Raw genomic sequence first — 20398 nt, forward strand, 5'->3', positions numbered from 1 at the left:
TATCTAGAAATATCAAAACTCGAACACATGACATTTCATCACCATGGGGGCAGCCATTTTTAAATTAATAAAATAGAAAGAAACATGCTAAAAACTCACTCATAGCCTAATTGACATTCCAAACGGTTGACGATGACAAATGCATTGGATTGTACTCTTTCCGTTGATGTTTGCAAACTGCACGATCAGACCTCATAAACACTCAAAAGAATAACTATGTAAGAAGCATTTCACCAATGTTTACAATCGTTGTCGAATCACATTACTTATATTATTGCGCATAAAATAGTACGCTTACAGACTGACAGAAAGATCGATACGTAACTCCGTTGAATTCATCACGGTATACTATTATAATGATAATATATAATAATACATCGCTTTAACAATCTAAAAGTAGAAATAATTCTTTTAAACGGAGTTTTTAATAACGAAAGTGAAAACAACGGAAGTTGGATGGATGTTCTGTGAGATGCACTTCGGCTCCAGAAAAACAATACAAATAAACTAAAAAAGACGTGTGGGGGACAATTTTCAACTGGAAAATATTTGAAATAGGGTAAGTGATGATATCTCTACGTGGTCATTTCTGTTATTTAGTGCAATCTCTTGCTGATTTATGTTAATAGTTGTTTTACTAGTTGCCACCCAACTGTCAAAATAAGATATGTGTTTTCTCAGGTATGTGTATACACATACCCGGTTTTCTTACCACTGCACGTGGTTTCGACCGATTTGTTTTGCACGTTTTTCTACGGAGCACAGCGATGGCCACGCTTTCAAAATGGGTAGAAGGAATCGAAATATAAAATAAATCGGCTTGCCAATTTCTTTATATTCCTTTACAATTTTATATGTCGTCTGCAATCTATTTCAATTTGAGATGGTTTAAAATTTGCAATTTGGTTGAGAGGTAAATAACAAAATTGTTAAGCCTTTGAAATAGAATTGTGACTCTTATTATCCACCATACCTGGATTTTTAAAAAGTAGTTACGTTTTAGTTATTTTTAGAACTTTGTTTAGGAAATTTATCCAAAAAAGGCAGTTGAATAAAAACTCATTTGTTGTTTTATGACAATAATTTTCTGTGAAATGTTGCTAACTTGACCTTGTATATGTATATAGCTTTGTATTTATTCAACTTAAGGTAGTGCATATCCTTCCTAACTTTAGATTGAGATTTTGTAAATTAGTGTAAAAATGTATTGCAACATTTTTTTTCACTGACAATGGTAAAGTTTCACCGGTAGTAGACATTATTGCTTGGCAATCTCTTGTTAAACTTATTAAAATTCACCTTGAACAGTGCCTAATAAAAAAATCTATTCGGGAGCGGCAACCCCTCCCGCCCCTCCACATTTGGGCCCCCCCAGTCAACATTTTCTGGGTACGGCTCAGACCATTACAGTCATTAAGCAATTCATTCTGTAATGAGTACCACTGTAGGCGTTTGCAACGCTGAACTTCTCTGTCAAATTTCTCACGCACCCCAATATAATTTGATTTCAGTACCTTTTTATCACCGTTATTTAGGCATTTCAACCAAAGACGTTCTTTAGTTTATGTAAACATTTAACAGTGAAATTAGTGAAGACACGACAACCTTTCACGATAGTGTTATCCTGGTGACGTGAAAAACAATTATATTTTAAGAGTAGCAATTGTGAACTATTTTATAAGTGATTGAAATTGCTTTATTGTTGGTGTTGTTGTGTTTACAAGAAATGATCGCCTAAATAAACATAGCTGTAAATAAGCAAAATACGATTATCAATTGCTATTTAGGTCATATCTCGCACATTCAGTCACTGTTTTGAGCTTTGAATCACGCGCTCACGCTTAACTAAGTATTTCCCGTGTTTTTGGTAAGTACCGGTATCGAGTCAACAAGTATCATATTTGACTGTAGACCATTAAAGTCGTTTCCGGTTCGATTTGCAACATTTATACCCAATCTTCTGTGATGTCTTAATAATCCAAAAAGATTGATTTTGTAATTGAAATAACTGAATACCGGCATATATGATGTCAACGTTATTTTGTTACTCCGTCAATACAAAAGGATGAAAGTCCGCCTTTAAAACAGATTACAACGCTATCAGATGCTCTTGATAAGAGCATAAAAACATAAAAAATAACATAGACGGCATCGTTTCATGAAACAGCGGCGTCGTCATTTGTGGTTACATGTGGTTTCTCGTCTGGTTTCTAGTTTACGCTATTGTTAGACGAATCCTATACACGTTTTTGTCTTCCAGTATATAAACAGGAGATGTGTTTGTCAGAAACACAATGCCACCTATTGCGCCACTTTTAAATTAAAATATAATATATCATTTGGCAGGTTTATACATTATCTCCCTTTTAAAGCTTATTACTTCCCTTGGATTGTATTTTTTTACTTTTGACCTTGAATGATGACCTTGACCTTTCACCACTCAAAATGTGCAGCTTCATGAGATACACATGCATGCCAAATATCAAGTTGCTATCTTCAAAAAAACAAAAGTTATGGCCAATGTTGAAGTTTTCGGACGGACGGACGGACTGACTGACGGACAGTTCAACTGCTATGTGCCAATCTTCCGGGGGCATAACAAGACCTAATTAATGCCTAGTTGTATCACTCTTAAAAGGATGCAAATGGCACTGCTTTCCAGTAGTCACCAAATAAAAATATTATATACCGGTAAACACAAACTATTATGTGATGTTAAAAAGCTTATATGGTGTTATTTTATATTAATGGTATGAATTATAAAATTCAATCAACGACTGCTTTGAAAATAAATGCTGATTTAAACGCATTATTGATGAACTGTCGACCTGGTTTATCGTGTGACTGAAATCTGAATGGCCGCGAGAACTGATGATAACGCGAATCTTCATTACCTGATAGATCTTTGATTCGCGTTTACGAAGCATAGAAAGCCAATAAGAAAACATTTGTTTTCAAATCATACCAATAATATATATTCGGGTTATCGCAAAATCCTGTCGATTTTCGAGGCCCCCGACACTCCACCAATAAAAAACATACTTATTAATGAACACATTTTTAAAATACAACAGCTATCAAGACTGTCTCCTTTATCTTTAATAACAATAAGAACAATATAACATAACAGAACATACCTACATAATATCCACCATAATTAATCACACGTTTTTACAACCATACGTGACATTTCGAGAAAAATAACTATTCTTTATTAAAATGGCAATACTTTCAACAAATCTCTCCAAACATTGACAAACGATTCATCAGCCATTGATTTAAGTCTAAGTTTTACCACTGAACACAGCCGTTTGTCCTGCGAGTTCATGAGCGCTTTTATGGATTGATTGAGGGCAAAATAATCTTTCATGGACTCATCGGTATTGTGTCTGCAAATAGTAGACAATGACAACTAAATCTAGTGACAAGATAACAATTTTCTTTAAATTCTATATTTACAAGTGTTAACTAAATCAACAGTAATAACATCAATTTACCAATATACTTTACATGCGAAGATTCCTTGTAAAGCCCTTATGATGATGTGCATACATTTACGTAAATTAACAACTAGAGTGTCAACAAGATTTTACTATAGCCATATAAGGAACAAGGGACAAAATTGTCACAAAACCAGGTTTTCATTGTGAAAAAAAAATCTGATAAAGGGAGAAAACTCAAACTGAACTTTTGAAATGAACAAACAAAATTAACCCCCTTTGTTAGTTTGTTTTTTTTAAAAATCTATTTTTATTCGTGGCGACCTTGACATTGGAGATATTGACGTGATTCTTTCGTGCGACACACCGTCCCATGATGGTGAACAAATGTGCCAAATGATTTTAAAATCTCACAATGAATGACATAGTTATGGCCAGGACAAGCTCATTTATGGCCATTTTTGACCTTTGAACTCAAAGTGTGACCTTGACCTTGGAGATATTGACGTAATTATTTCGCGCTACACACCGTCCAATGATGGTGAACAAATGTGCCAAATGATTTTAAAAAGCTTGTTCCGCCCCCCCGCCAGCCAGCCAGCCCGCCCGCATTCGCCAATCTAATAACCAGTTTTTTCCTTCGGAAAACCTGGTTAAAAATGCCCCGCCCCTTGGAAGCCATGTTTTTCAAGCAAACATTATTATTTTCGAACTCATTCAAGATATCATTGAGACCAATCTTCTGACCAAATTTCATGAAGATTGGACAATAAATGTGGCCTCTAGAGTATTAACAAGGTTTTACTAAAGCCATAATATAGCCATATAAGGAAAAATGCCCCGTCCCTGGTGGCCATGTTTTAAATCAACCAAAACCATTTTCGAACTCATCCAAGATATCATTGGGACAAATCTTCTGACCAAGTTTCATAATGATCGTAACATAAATGTGACCTCTAGAGTGTTAACAAAGTTTTACTATAGACATATAAGGAAAAATGCCCGGCCCCCCAAGATGGCCATGTTTTTCAAGCAACCAGCATCATTTTTGGACTTATCCATGATATTATTGGGATGAATCTTCCGACTGAGTTTCATTAAGATCGGACTATAAATGTGGCCTCTAGAGTGTTAACAAGATTCTACTATAGCCATATACATTGTAAAGCAATACACTGCAACGCCGATATATCGCGGTTGTTGGGATCCAAAGATCGCGAGCGCGATATATCCAGCGCGCGATATAATTCGAGAAATGTCTAACTAAATTGTATTGCGGCTAATTTGTCAAATTTCCCCAATGTTTTCATTTTATATACGGCGATGCTACATATTTTTATAGTAATAATTGCAAACCAATTCTACAATAAACATTTTTCATAACTACATACGTATCTGTATTTATCATAAAAACCAAAATGTAAATTATATTTTTCATTTTCTTGTACGATCGCTCGCGAAACAGTCCAAAACAAAAATTCTTGCCTTAAAAAACGTCTAAAATATAATTGTGCATAGATTCGAATTTACCTTTATAAATAGTCCTAATGAAGGAACTGAAACAGCGTAACGGTAACTAAACAGCGTGTTTGAATTATATTTTATTAAGAGGAAATGTCAATGCCACATAATTCGCGAGATACCGCGGTACTTTAGTTGAAATTTACAACGAAACTTTTAATGGAAATTAAATTATCTCAATGTCGTACCCGCTACGAAACTTTTATTTACAAATAAATACACCCACGCCAATTTACGCGCGCTTTTTATTAAAACAAAGAAATTCATGACCAGTACCGAAATTAAACGATTTATATACCAGTAAACTGCCATTATTACCTTTGAGATGACACTAATTGGTTATTTGTTAAGTGTTAAAAACAATCCCAGCCGTGTGTACACAACACTGTCACTTATCGACTGTTTTTCACGCTTCACTGCGTGCCATAGTAAGCCGCGACATATAGGGTGTTAACACTTGCTAGAACCGGTTTTTTTCCTTAAGTTAGCGAATTCTCAGATTAAAACATGACATTTAGTGATCATGCTTGTCGGATTTTTGGGAGCCATAGCCAAAGCGCGATATATTGGACAGCGCGATATAACGGTCCGCGATATATCGGCGTTGCAGTGTATAAGGAAAAATGCCCCACCCCTTGGCAGCCATGTTTTTCAAGCAAACGTAACAATTTTCGAACTCATTCATGATATCAAAAAACAAATCTTCTGACCATATTTCATGAAGATTGGACAATAAATGTGATCTCTAGAGTGTTAACAAGGTTTTACTATAGCCATATAAGGAAAAATGCTCCGACCGTGGCAGCCATGTTTTTAAACCAAAGGGCATCATTGATATAATGGGGATGAATCTTCTGATAAAGTTTCAAGAAGATTGGACAATAAATGTGGCCTCTAGAGTGTTAACAAGATTTTACAATAGCCATATATAGCCATATATGAAAAATGCCCCGCCCCTTGGCAGCCATGTTTTTTAAGCAAAGGTTACCATTTCTGAACTCATCCAAGATATGATTGGGACAAATCTTCTGAGCAAGTTTCATGAAGATCGGAAAATAAATGTGGCCTCTAGAGTGTTAACAAGGTTTTACTATAGCCATATTAGGAAAAATGCCCCGCACCCTTGTGGCCATGTTTTTCAACCAACCAGCATTATTTTCGAACTCGTTCAAGATATTATTGGGATGAATCTTCTGACCAAGTTTCATGAAGATCAGACAATAAATGTGGCCTCCTGAAAGTTAACAAGATTTTACTATAGCCATATATAGCCATATAAGGAAAAAGTCCTGCCTCTTGGCAGCCATGTTTTTCAAGCAAACGTAACCATTTTTGAACTCATCCAAGATATCATTGAGACCAATCTTCTGTCCAAATTTCATGAAGATTGGACAATAAATGTTGCCTCTAGAGAGTTAACAAGGCAAATGTTGACAGCGCACGACGGACGACGCATGACGTACAAAAAGCGATCACAAAAGCTCACCATGAGCACGTTGTGCTCAGGTGAGCTAAAAAACAAGTAACCTGGATTGCTAATAAAACATTATTCAAACATTCAAAATATTACTAAAAGTTCTCAAGAAGCGAAATATTGTAAAAAGTTCGCCTACCATAAGATAATCAGCAAATCGAGCTGCTTAAAATCAAACATCATCACATGTCAGTTTGTTTTTTATGTAAATGACTTAATGCACTACTGTTGAATACTTCTGGCAAATAAGTACCTTTATGAAATATGTACCTTCATTTTTAATCATTTTTTAAACATTAACGCCCATCCAGCATATGAAGAGACGGTACCTAATATTTTGCTCTCTGCACATGGTTATGGATGGTTATGACTGGAATCGATATAAGATAACCAAGAAGATGTTTCACGTATACACAATCCTATTCCATTGCTTGAGTATCAATGTAAACCTCACCTCCAATGGTAGAGACTGCCATCTGGCCTACTCCCATAGACTGGAGTCATCTGTTTTCCCCAGGCCTCTAGGTAACTAAGGTAAAACTGCGTGAAAATGTCGTCATGGCAACACGCCACACACAGCATGGCAACTGGGCAGTTGTGAAGGCAGCTGAAATATTCCAAAACGGTAGATAACAGTTCACTTAACGTTATTACAATACACTTATATCAATGACAGGCTTTATTGTAGATAATACCAATACAACACACAAAGTATTTTTCCCAGCAGCAATAAGAATACATGTACTGTTATTCAATGCATTCCACTGGTCTCAATATACTGCTTTCACAACATATAAAAAGTAGATAATTAATAAAAGTTATCACCGGTAAGGGTGTTCCCATTCCACACACAACTAGAATTTACAAATTTACCTTGAAAGTTTTCCAAAAACAATCTGTGTTATCTTTTCTTTGATACTTTCCACTGCATCAATGTCAGACACTTCTCCAAGTAGGGCAAACATAGCTATACTCTAAAACAAAAACAAGAGCACCGCATAACGGGTGCCACGCTCGGCTACGGGTGCAGTTTTGAATAAATGAAAGCTTGTCAGAATTTTCTTCTTTTTATAAGAGGTCACAGTTTTGACCTTTGACCTAGTGACCCCATAAAGGGTGTGGCCTGTAGAACTCATCAAGGTGCATCTACACATGAAGTTTCAAAGTTGTAGGTGGAAGCACTTTTATTTTAGAGCCAATGTTAAGGTTTTAGCACAGCGCGGATGGCGGACATCAGACGGCGGACGACATGACGAGCTGGCAATGACAATACCTCGGGTTTTCTCCGAAAACGCCGAGCTAAAAAATCAAAATAAAACTCTAACATTTGAACGAATTTAATCATATGAAAATAAATGGTACAAAAGCAAACTGCTGCATTTTTCTATTCTTTATTCTGTAAGAGACTAGCTTACCCATCCATCCGTCAAACTTGTAATTTCTGACAAAAGTTTTTCCAAAAATCTGTCAAGCCTGAAAGAAATAAAAGACGGAATGTAGAAAAGACAGCACATGTTTATCATTCATCTCCATCAAAGAATGATCAGCTTTTATTCATTAATTTGGCGTGTTAAACGAGAAAACGCATGTTAATTTATTTCTTATTCGTAAAAGATAATCAGCGCTTGAGCAAGGATTTTAAAAGGGCATTAATGTTACATAAATATAAGCCGTGCTATGTGAAAAGGGGGTTAAATGCATTTGCGTTAAGTGTTGTTCCAGATTAGCCTGTGCAGTCCACACAGGCTAATTAGGAAGGACACTTTCTGATTTTATTTTTTTTTTTGTTTCAAGAAAGTCTTTTCTTAGCAAAAATCCAGTTTAGGCGAAAACTGTCATCCCTGATTAATCTGGGACGACACTTTACACACATGCATTAAACCCTCTTATCACAGAGCACGGCTCATATATATTTCATATAACATGTACTTTTATCTGTATATAAAAACATGTGTATGGTGTGGGTCCGTGGAGGGGCGGGGGGCTAATTTCTTGGTGCGTGATGGTGCTGCTCCATTTTGTTTAGTCCTAGCTGGGGCATTGTGACAGCATTTGTTAAATGCATACATGCATACATGGTGATTAATTAGAATATTGTAAATATGACTAACCTTTTGGCTGAATGTTGCATATTGTGTAAATACACAAGTCTGCTCAATAAATATTGACCATATTTTCTTGTGCAGTGAGTTTCATAAACTTCATTGTTACAGATCAGTCTTTTTAAAGGGGCTTGCTCCATATTGCTGGTACATGTTGAAATTTGCTGAAATTGAAAAAAAATAAAATTGTCATTAAAATCTAATACCTAGCTATGCATAATATTTATCAAGAACATAATAAACTCTTAGGGAAACACATTACATGGCAATTGTATTTATTTTATGCCTATACATGTGTAAATGTATGCACTAATTGCAGACACCCATAACATACTGGTAACATATTAGGCCGCATCATTCAAAAAGAGTATATTCAGAAGCAACCCTGTCTGCTAATGAGATCAATGTGTATTTATTTGGCTGCATTAAGTGTGGACCTCAAGTGTGCACTAATAGCACTAATACCTTATTAAATGTCTAGACTCACTAAAGTTGGGATAAATTTTTAACTATAATTTTAATTTACAGGTATTTAATTGTTACTGGAAGGTTTTTTTTATTTTGGAGTGGTAATGTGTTGTGGAGGGAAGCTTGAATATCCAGAGGAAACACGCCTGTCCAGTATGGTGAATTCCAACCAAACGTACAATCTTTCAAGATTGGAACCGGGTTGCCTACATGTACCAACCATTGTACTGGCTGGACAGCCGACAAAACCTTGTGGAACTTTCAAGCAAACGTCAAAGCTCCTAACTGCGATTGTACAGACTGGTCTGGAGCTGAACTGCTGAATATGGCATAAGATCATTTTTCTCATGATGTGCTAAACTATTCTTTAAATGAGTAGTTGTAATTACTTCACCCACAAGAAAGAAAACAACACATTTGCTAAGATTAAAACTTAACATGTATATATAACATTTGTGTAAATATTGTTTGTGTCACTGTGATAATTCAACAAAACAAAAAACAAACCTGAGCTGCTGCACTTGGATCTAATGACAGTTTTACTGCAATTAGTTTCTGTGGCATGAAGGGGTTCTCAGAAAGTACCTGTAATACCAGAACAAATAGTAACAACTTGAGCTGTCAAAAGACAGTGCACTTGACTATCCTTCCCCTATGATACAGCCTGCTTCATACAAAAATGGGTCTAATGTCATGTAGCCTCGGGGGTAGATAGGAGTTGTTGCACTCAAACCTTAGACTTATCAAGTTATGTTCCCAAGTACACTTCAACCCAATACCGAGGCATAATTATGCTAAATTGCAGATCAGAGATATGGGCATTGGTTGATGATTTTGCAGGATGATCCCAAAGAAATGTGTGAAGTTTAAGCTGAATATCTGTAGTAGCTACAGAGATATGTACTTCTGGAATGCAAACTATGACCTTATTAGGTCATAGAGAATTTTCATAAAGAGCCTGAACACATGTGTTTTATTTCAATAACTGCAGTAAATATACATAGTGGATACCAGAATTTGTTAAGTAGATAAAAGGGCATAATCCTGCAAAATTACAGGTCTTAGTAATGGTCAATGACATCAGTCCATAACCCTGTATACATGTGTAAAGTTTCAATTGAGTATAAGAACCAGTGATACGGAGATACATTTGTTCTTGACTTTTACCGAACTATCAAGTACAAAAAGGTGAAAATTTCAGATAAATTGCAGGTCAGAGTTATAGAACTTTGTCAGTGACCTATCACAATGACCCAAACCACATTTGTGAAGTTAAAGTTGAATAAATGTAGTAGAAACAGTGATATGGTGATGTTGCACATTAATCTTAACTACACCATTACGCAGACAACAACACCAAAGTTTGGTCGAGTAGTATAGATCATAGGACTATTCAGTGAATATTTGTGCTATTAAAGAAAAACTTAAATTGGAAAGGCATAAAAAGAAACTAAACATATTTAATTGCAATTTACATGTGGTACTAAGTTTAGTACTGATGCTAAACTTTAAAATCAGAATATTCGACCACAAAAAAGTGGATAAAGCCAAACAAGTGGTGGTGCATCACAGTTGTTGCATGCTGTAGAGCAATGTCTTCTACAGAGAATGATCAACCTTATGATACTAGGTTCAAGTCCCAGGTTTTCTACACAGTGTTCTCTTTCAATGACATGAATTGTTAATGTCAGGAAATATCCATCAATGTTAATTGTACAACATATTCATGATAATCAGTATGTGTACCTGAATCAAATATGACTGAGCCTTGCTTAGTATGTCCAGATTCAGATGAAGTAAAGCAGCTGGATTTAGCACAACTGTCATTCCTTCAATATGCTGGTTCAGTTCTGATCTGTATGGCTTGCCTCTGGTCTGCTTTTCTACCTAAACATGTACCAAATAAAAAATATTTTTCTTAAATGTTGTCCTTGGTTTCCCCTCCCTCTCCATTCCCTCAGGAAAATATGAAGGCATGTTGCCACCATTAAATGTTGTCCTCCTTTTATTTCTCTCTCCATTCCCAAAGAAAAGTATGAAGGGATGTTGGCCCAATTCAATATGTTGCCCTTGTTCCCCCCTTCCTCTCCATTCAGGGTGGGCTTAAGTGGTTTAAGGCCTAATCTTTAAACTGTGTTGTGTAACCTAAAGTAAGTCATATGGGCAGAGCTTGTTAAAATTTGCATATTAATGAGATCGGGAAAATGCAACAGACGATGAGTAACAAGTTGTAAAAAGCTAAAATACTGAAAACTTTAATGGGAATATTGTTTAATTTGTTGGAAAAAACGTATTTCTCATGAATAACAATAACAACTTAGCAAAATGTTGCTCATTATCACTGAAAATACTGTTTTCTGACGGCAAAAGAAATTGGGTCACCAAATTTGACAGATAAACAGCACTAAGGTGGCGCAATCAAAATAGGGATCCCGCCAGTATACAAATGCCTACTATAATAATTTATGTCCCTCTTTTGCTTTCAATGTAGATTTTCTTGCAGGAATTGAGCTTTTGAATTATTTACCTCATTTATTGGTCCAGAAATTTATCATTTAATTCGAAAAGGGGCCGTCCAACATATTGGTAAATTGACAAAATTAAAAAAAATTGTTTCAGATTCGCAAATTTTCGTTTTTGTTATATTTTTGAGGAAATAGTAATACAGTAAACTCGCCAATAGGGGGTCACACCAAAAGGGGGTCACTATGGTGTGAAAAAGTATAATCAAATCAAACATGATGGTTGTATAGTGTGCCCCTTGGATAAATGTTCAATTTTACAAATTTGTGAAAAGATGCTCCAACTGTGGATCTGAAAGGGGAGATAATGCTGTAAGCAGTGATCCTTTATTGGCGATAGCAAGTGTTTTTGTGTACATCATTTTATTATAGGTAATGTTTATTTATTTTCAATGAAACCTTTTTAAATGTGAAATATGGTTAAACAGCGATTTTTTTTGTCCAATTGGGAAAAGTACCCGTACCGGTCCAATTGGGAAAAATTGAGTCGTGAAAGCCTGAAAATTGGGAAAAATCGAGTCGTGAAACCCTCAAATTGGGAAATTGGTGTATTTGATTTTATGCTCCCAAATACTTTAAAATTGATAACTAAGTGTTTTCAAGCTGTCAATACTATATTTACCTAGGGTCAAACCATAGAGCTGCATAGGGAAACTAACAAAATGTTGCATTTTCCACAAAAAAAAAACATTTTTTTTTGTTGTTTTTTTCCTAAAATTGGAAAAAATTTGGACAAAATTGGGAAATTTGTAGTTTTTTCATAATTGGGAAAGTGCCGTTTACCGGTACTTTATAAAGAAGGAAAAAAATCGCTGGGTTAAATGACAGCATTATAAACTGTTTATTTTAAAGTTTTTGTGATCATATGATATTTTTTCATTGTGGTACTTTCATTGACCTTTTTTTTTTTTTTAATCTGAGGTGTACTGCTGCAAAATAATAATACAGAAAATGATAAACTAGCTTTCATTTTTACATCTTTTCATATATGCACAAAAGCCAAAAGAACAAAATTCTTATGGAAATATTAAACGTTTTTGGCATGTGATTCTCTATTTGCAAGTTGATAGTACTGACCATTTACCATGCTCTTAAATATTCATTATATGCATCTTTTGATGATTTGAAAACCTAGAAATTATAAAGAGTCGTGCGACGCGAAACAATTGAATAATTTGGAAAGCTCTGTTGTTGTAGTTATATTTTGGGAAACTACGAGGATTGCTTATATAGGTAAAAAAATATATCCACTCTAAGCATGAGCATGGATGGTCGAGTGGTCTAGGCGGGAGACTTTTTACTCCAGGACTATAGGGGTCAGTGGTTCGAGCCTGTTGAGGGTTACTTTTTTTCCTTTTTCAAAAATTAAATTGTGTTTTTGTTTTTTTACCGGAGTTTTTTAGGTCAAATGTTTAAATTTATCAATAAAAAGCATTGAATGACATGCTTCAATACATGCCAAAATCTGTTGGACGTCCCCTTTAAGACGGTAGAAAAGTATACAGCAATTTGTCAAATTTAATTCCAAACATACAAAGCACAATACATTTTCACAATATTTTGCCCAATTTTGAGCATTATGGAGAGAGTTTTCCTTCCATTCCTTCACATCTTCTCCGTAAGCCTGTGTTAAAATGTTTGCAAACGTATAAATATTTTTAAGAACCTCACTGAATGCAAGCATTACACGTAATTCAAACTGAGGAAAGAATCGGTTTTTCTATCAAACCTTGGCAAATTTAATACTAAGGGAGGCAAACGAATAAGCAGGCTACACTGCACTAGTAAATTCATGTGTTGCTATAACGTATGGTTGTTGGCTGGTGACATTAAAAGCAACCCCGGTCTGCGTTCAGGCTGTGGTATATGCAGCAAGATTGTCAAGAGTCAGGAAATGCGGTGCTATGTGACGATTGTGATCATTGGAATCACATAGACTGTGGTAATATTGATGTGGATCACTATATACTTTTGCAAAACTCGGAAGAAAAATGGTTTTGCCCAAATTGTGTTTCGCCGTGCGGTATTTGCACAAAGGACGTTACAAAGGACGTCACAAAGTGGGTGATGGAGGTTTCGTCACAATGCAGTTTCGTCACACTGATATTATGAAGGAGGGCAGTGGAGGTTTCGTCACACTGATATATTGCATAGAATTATGTTTTATATGCAAATATTTATTTTTGGTGTAATATTGCTTGCAAATAAATGTATGTGTTGTGCAACGGTATGTTTATTAATATACCGTTTATTGAGTAGATTTGTATTTGATTGTATCTTTATGTTTTATATGCAAATATTTATTTTTGGTGTAATATTGCTTGCAAATAAATGTGTGTTGTGTAAAGGTAAGTATATTATTATACCGTTTATTGAGTAGATTTGTATTTGATTGTATCTTTATGTTTTATATGCAAATTTGTGTGTGTGTGTAATATTGCTTGCAAATAAATGTATGTGTTGTGTAAAGGTAAGTATATTATTATACCGTTTATTAAGGAGATTTTTATGTTAATGTATTGTGTAATATTGTGTTGTGAATAAATGTTTTTGTGAATCATAATCCACATTGTATTATGTCATTTAATTGCATGTGTATACATACTAAATACTTCAATTTATCGAATTTAACAGAAAAGAAAAAAAAACATGTTGATTGATAACAAAAGAAAGGTGTCAATCAAAGGTGCTAAAGTTTCCCGATATTATTCACACCTTTATATTACCATTGTGACGAACCCTCTACCCGTTTTTAGATGGTCGCTTTAGCGACCGTCTAAAGTGCTTAGTGTAAAATTCAGGTCGGTACGGCCTAGGTATGATTAGCCCAATTCCCGCTTACTACGCGTATTCGAAAGAGTTGTATAATTTATGCAAGAGGTTTGAGTTCTCCAATTATGTTTATTCACAAATGGAAACATTATATTAGTATCGTGTTAAATGCAATAGTTTCGAATGGTGTTTTATAGAAAAGAATAAGAAAAACAATGATCGTATTGTACGTGTCGCGGAGGAGATTGTTTATGAATGATTAAAATAGTCAACTTTCTGCTGCGTCTGCGTGACGTAGTATTTTCGCTCATCTCATTCATAAATCTGAGGCTGGCGATAAACAAAGGGGAGTCCGGGTGAGAATAACGCACTAGTATAAGGTTACGCTTGTTTTATTCACAGGTCTCAATTAATAATACGTTGACCACGAGTTCAGCAATTATAGGGATACGATAGATAACATAAAAAATGTTTCATTATCGCTGAAACTGTTAAAAAAACATTTAAATATAACAAGAAAATTCTCTAAAAAATGTAGTCTTGCTGTTTTGTAATAAGATTTGGAATTTTGGTTTCTAAATAACTTAATTCAAAACAAAAGTTTAATTATAGTGTTTTTTACTTGTAAGTCGCATATTTACCGCATTATAATGTGTGTTATAATAGGCAAACCATACATTAGAAAAATTCAATCTGCCTTCGCACATAGAAGGAATGGGTCAATTAGGTGCTGCGTTTCCTTTGCTAAGTGTGAGGTTGAGCGCTCTATAACCAGGTTTAAACCCCCAATGCTTTGCATTGACCGTTCCAAGGCGGTGACCCCAGCTTTATTCATATTTTGTGTTTATGTTGGTTTGTATTGTGCTGTATTGTGCTGTTTTGTACTGTTTGGGCAATCGGTCACTTGCCTTAAATAAAGGACCAACTAATTGTTTTTAATGAAAATTCAATACTGCTCCAGCAGCTGGAGTTTCACTTCTTTATATTCAGTTAGAGGTAAACTCTTTACGTAATAGCAATCACAAGGCCCCGGCTTCAAAGGAATTGCGGAGCGTTCTTACATAATAAAAGTCGCAGTCGCATGGTATTTGCGTTTAGCGTCCTATTTGGTCACGTGGTTCTTTTTCGCGGGTGTTTTGGCATTCATGATATGAGGCTATTAGTAGATGCGCCTGTCGATAAACAAAGGAAAGTTTACGGGCGATAACAACGCAATAGGTTACGCTCTCACATACAACTCAATAACGTAGTACGGTCGTAAATTGAGAGATTCGGGAAAAAGTTGACGCTTATTTATATTCTCAATTTATAAAACGTTGAACATAAGTTCAACAATAACTTCAGCGATACGATAGACAAAAACAAAAAAATGTTTCATAATCGCTAAAACATTTCCAGACGTGCTGACCAAGTACGGCAAACATTGTGGTATGATAATAAAACGATTTTCTCTTATCGTGACACTATACTATTTCGCTAATGATTGTTTTCTCATCTTGGAGGCCAGAGTGAAATTCTGCGAGATGGATTGTAACGCGTAATTGTAACAGGGCCACAATTTGTGTCGTTTGAGCATACAGAGAGTAGTCCGGAATTCCTTACACTGAACAGTGCTACATCCTTTGAATTGAGCACATACGCAGTGATGTAGCAAAAAATCAGAGGTTGTATCTCGAATCAGCTTATTAAATATTCGAAAAAATTCATGCGTATCTGTTGGCGTTATGTAAAAGTCACTTAGATGAAAACTGAAACAGCTACGCCTAAAAGCACATTAGTGCTCTATAGCTATGTTTATGTTAGCGTTGTTGACACCGTGTGAACTGCTCGGGTAACAAGTAAAGCATAAACAGCAATGTTTATATACTTTTATTCCTCCATATACAAGATACGAAGATTATTGTATATTTTGAATTTGTATATGGTGTCAAAAATCTAAAGTTTTGTACACGGAACTTTCATTATGAATTTATATTCTTGGTGAGATAGTCATTCGCTATTAGAAAAAATATTCCTTTAATATGATGGTGACTGCAAATTTTCTTTATATTAAGTTCACATTACCATTTTCATCATACTTTCTATGCTTTCAGAACTTCCAAAAAGCATGTTGTTTTTATTTTGTCTTAGTTATTTCTATGAAATGGCGTGTGTTCATTTCAAACTTGCGATTGATTTTGAAAAATGAATTGCGTGTTAAATTATGCAATAGCGAACATCTCCAGTGCCCTCAGCGCTTTGATCTACAGTAAATTCAGTGTGACGAAACTGCAGTGTGACGAAACCTCTGTAAACCTCACAAAGACATACCTAGCTATTGAATGTGACTCGTGCAGACCATGGATACATACCTCTTGCGCAGTAGTATCGTCCGAGGATTATATGATCGTGCAAGCCACAAACTGTACTTGGTCGTGCCCAAAGTGTGACTCAGATAAGATTTCATCATCCTTTTCTAGTGTATTGTCAGAATTGGAAAACAGAAACCAGTTTTTGAAGTTTTATCTGTAACTCATAAACATATTAAAAAGCAAACACCTCCAATAAAGTGGAGTGAACTAGTTATCATGTCAATGAATATAAACAATGTTAGGGGTAAGAAACTTGAATTACAAACCTTCTCAGCAACTGAAAATTCGGACGTGGTCGCATTACAGGAAACCAAGTTGGATGATAGTATTAAATCGAATGAAATTATACCAGACAGTTTAGAATATGCTACATCTACATCTACGGTATACTCCCGAATAATCAATCATGATTATAATTGGGAGGCGCGTTGTCAGGGAAATCAGTGTTAGTCAGTTAAAAAGTGCATCTAAAAGAGAAAGTATTTGAGATATATACAGTAAAGTAAGAATATTCCAGAAGTGCAGTGTTAGGTTAAAAATAAGATAAAATCAGGGGCTACAAACTTAGAATTTAACCTCCCCGAGTCTCGTTTTGAAGGTATCGAGATTGGAGCTTGTTTTGACCATGTATGGAAGATCGTTCCAATACCTTATAGTTCGGGGAAAGAAGGAGGTCATGTGATACTGGGTGCGTGATTGGGGGATTAAGAAGTTTAAATTTCTTGTAGGGGTAAGGTGACAGTGATCCACGTTGACTAGCTGGTGTTGGATTTTATATAGCATGGTGAGGGAGTTGGTCATGCGGCGTTGGGCAAGGGTGTTCCAATGAAGGGTCTGTGGCATAAGGGTGACACTACTGGTGTATGAATAGTCATTCATGACATACCGGGCTGCTGCGCGTTGGACCCCTTCTAGTCTGTTTGCCAAGTAGTTTTGCCAGGGATGCCACACAACTGAACAATATTCAAGTTGTGGGCGTACATATGTGGTATGGGCAGCTTCCTTAACCTTGATATTTTGGGTCCTGACGTTTCTCTTAATGAAATGGGGGGAGTTTTTGGCCTTAAGGGATATGTTATTGATGTGCTTTGACCAGTTTAAGTCCTTAGTTAGGGTTACCCCAAGGTACTTGGCATTGACAGTTGACTTAGTTCGATATTCTGGAGGGTGTAGGGAAATATGATGGGGTTTATTTTTCTAGTTACACGTTACACCTCGCACTTGTCAGGGTTAAATTCCATTGCCCAATCTTTTTCCCATTGTTCTAGTTGGTAGAGGTCATTTTGGAGTTGTACTGAATCGGACTGGGACTTGATTGTCAGGTAGACTACAGTGTCGTCAGCAAATAACCTAGCATTACTTTTTGTGCTGTCAGGGAGGTCATTTATATATGTCAGGAAGAGGCAGGGACCTATGACTGACCCTTGTGGGACACCAGACATAACTGGGAGTTCATCCGAGATATGACCCTCAACCGCAACTCTCTGTGTACGGTTACTGAGGAAGGATCTTATCCAGGATGTGGCCTCGAAGTTCACCCCAAGTTTGGATAATTTGTGGATGAGCTTGTGGTGATCGACCTTATCGAATGCTTTGGAGAAATCCATTACGATTACGTCAGTTTGTTGACCATTTTCTAGAGAGTCAAATAGTTCTTGGGAAAAACTAATCAGCTGTGTCTCGCAGCTTTGTTTTGACCTAAATCCATGTTGAAAGGGGAAAGGAGCTGGTGCTTATAAAAGTGGGACATTAAGTTTGAGACAATAATGTGTTCCATCAGATTAGAGACAATACATGTAAGTGATATGGGTCTGTAATTACTTGGTTTTGACCTTGATCCGTTCTTGAACACAGTGGCTATGGTTGCTTTCTTCCAGTCTGATGGAACAATACCTGAGCTAAGGGATAATTGGAATATCCTACAAATGATGGGTGAAATCTCTTTGTGAAGTTCTTTTAGGATCCGTGGGGAAATCTGGTCTGGGCCGGATGCTTTACTGGGGCAGAGACCACTCAAGATTTTGTCCACACCTTCTTCTGTTATAGTTATTGAGGGCATTTGGGACTTCACCTTGTTTATAAGGGTGCTGCAGGCTTATATGACACATATAGAAAGGACAGAAATTAAAATGGTGGAGGTACGATGCTCCTTATCAAATCTAATTTACGTTCTTCTTCCTTATATTCAGTAGAAAATGAATCAGAATCAGTATGAGCTAAATTGACTTTAAAATGGAAACATCACTTCTTCGGCAGTTGGTATAGGCAGCCGGATGCACCAGTAGATCATCTTGTCTTATTTAAAGATCAGTTATGTAAAATTAAAAATTATGTAAAAGAAAATGTCACACAATGAATACACGTATTGGGTGATTTAAAATTGAGAAAAATAAACTGGCAAAATAAACTTAATAAATTTACTTCATCATGGTTATCGGATTGCGAAGGTAAATCCCTTATTGATATCCTAGACGAACATAGTGCTGAACAACTCGTGAACTTTCCCACAAGTGATGAGAACATGTTGGATTTGTTAATTGCAACTCTACCCGGTCAATTTGAAAATATCTACTCACCAGACGAGTTTAGTGATCACGATGTTATCGCTGGTACGTTGAAGTGTGACATCCCGTACAAAAAAACAACAACCAAAACGTTCTTATTTCCAATATTCCAAAGGAGATTATGATGCAATGAGAAAGGAAACTTCGGACTTTGCTAAGGACAATTATTTCAACGGTTATCAAAACTCCAGAACAGTGGAAGAAAATTGGCAATTAATCAAGAAATTCTTATTAAAATGTGTAGACACTCATGTTCCAAGTAAAATATCTAAAAGTGTACAATCTTTACCTTGGATTTCCCGCGAAATCATAACATTGGTAAAACGTAGAAATAAAACTCATGCACATTTTTAAAAAAAAAACTGGAAATATCAGGCTGAAGAAAAAGTGGCAACTGCTAAGAAAACAAGTTAAATCTGAAGTTCAAGATGCCCACGACAATCGTGTGAATAATTTAATTGGTGAAATTAAAAATGATAAAATGCCAAATATCCGACAAACGGGGTATAACCCCATTAACAACAGAAAGTGGCTCTACTGTGGAATCCGACTTAGATAAAGCTAAAGTTTGAAATGAACAATTCGCCAGTGTTTTACGCACACTGAATATACATCAGTTCCTTATGAAACACCTTTATATGATAAAATGGACTTTATAAATATAACCGAAAAAGGAGTAAAAAATGCATCAAGGTTTAAATACAACCAAGGCCAAGGGTCCTGATAGATAACATCCAAAAGTATTAAAAGAACTTGCAACTAGTATATCAAGCGTCTATTTCAGCAGTCAGTAAACATTGGTACTATTCCGGAAGATTGGGAATTAGCGGATATTTGTCCTTTGTATAAAAACAGATGACAGATCGATACCAAGTAACTATAAACCAGTGTCGTTGATTTGCATATGTTGTAAACTTCTAGAGCACATCATCTGTTCCAATGTAATGCAACATTTTGATAACAACTATATTTTGAACAAAAATCAACATGCTTTTCTAAAAATCATAGTTGTGAAACTCGCGCTCAACTTGCAACCGTCATTAATGACTGGGCAACATCGATAGATAAAATCAAGCAAGTGGACATTTTTATATTGGACTTTGAAAAAGCGTTCGACACCGTGCCTCATGAATTATTAAAAACCAAATTACACAAATATGGAGCTCCTGTAAACATTCTACAGT

At 35.7% G+C, this 20398-nt stretch overlaps 1 protein-coding gene across 3 annotated transcripts; it reads right to left on the minus strand.

The window, feature by feature from the left end:
* Positions 1-3086: 3086 nt before the first annotated feature.
* LOC127841638 (uncharacterized) lies at positions 3087-13274 on the minus strand. Of its 3 annotated transcripts, none has more exons than XM_052370631.1 (8): positions 13062-13274; positions 10752-10892; positions 9513-9590; positions 8547-8701; positions 7851-7908; positions 7309-7409; positions 6890-7042; positions 3087-3389 (listed from the first exon to the last, which is right to left on the minus strand). In XM_052370631.1, the coding sequence occupies exons 1-8, from the start codon at positions 13209-13211 to the stop codon at positions 3215-3217; spliced, it is 1011 nt and encodes a 336-aa protein (XP_052226591.1). In that variant the 5' UTR covers positions 13212-13274; the 3' UTR covers positions 3087-3214. The 3 variants fall into 3 exon arrangements, with proteins under 3 accessions (XP_052226591.1, XP_052226592.1, XP_052226593.1); XM_052370632.1 differs by having other exon boundaries at positions 13074-13273; XM_052370633.1 differs by having other exon boundaries at positions 13199-13271.
* Positions 13275-20398: the final 7124 nt, after the last annotated feature.

Source organism: Dreissena polymorpha, chromosome 8 (assembly GCF_020536995.1).
Source record: "Dreissena polymorpha isolate Duluth1 chromosome 8, UMN_Dpol_1.0, whole genome shotgun sequence".
NCBI classification, from domain to species: domain Eukaryota; kingdom Metazoa; phylum Mollusca; class Bivalvia; order Myida; family Dreissenidae; genus Dreissena; species Dreissena polymorpha.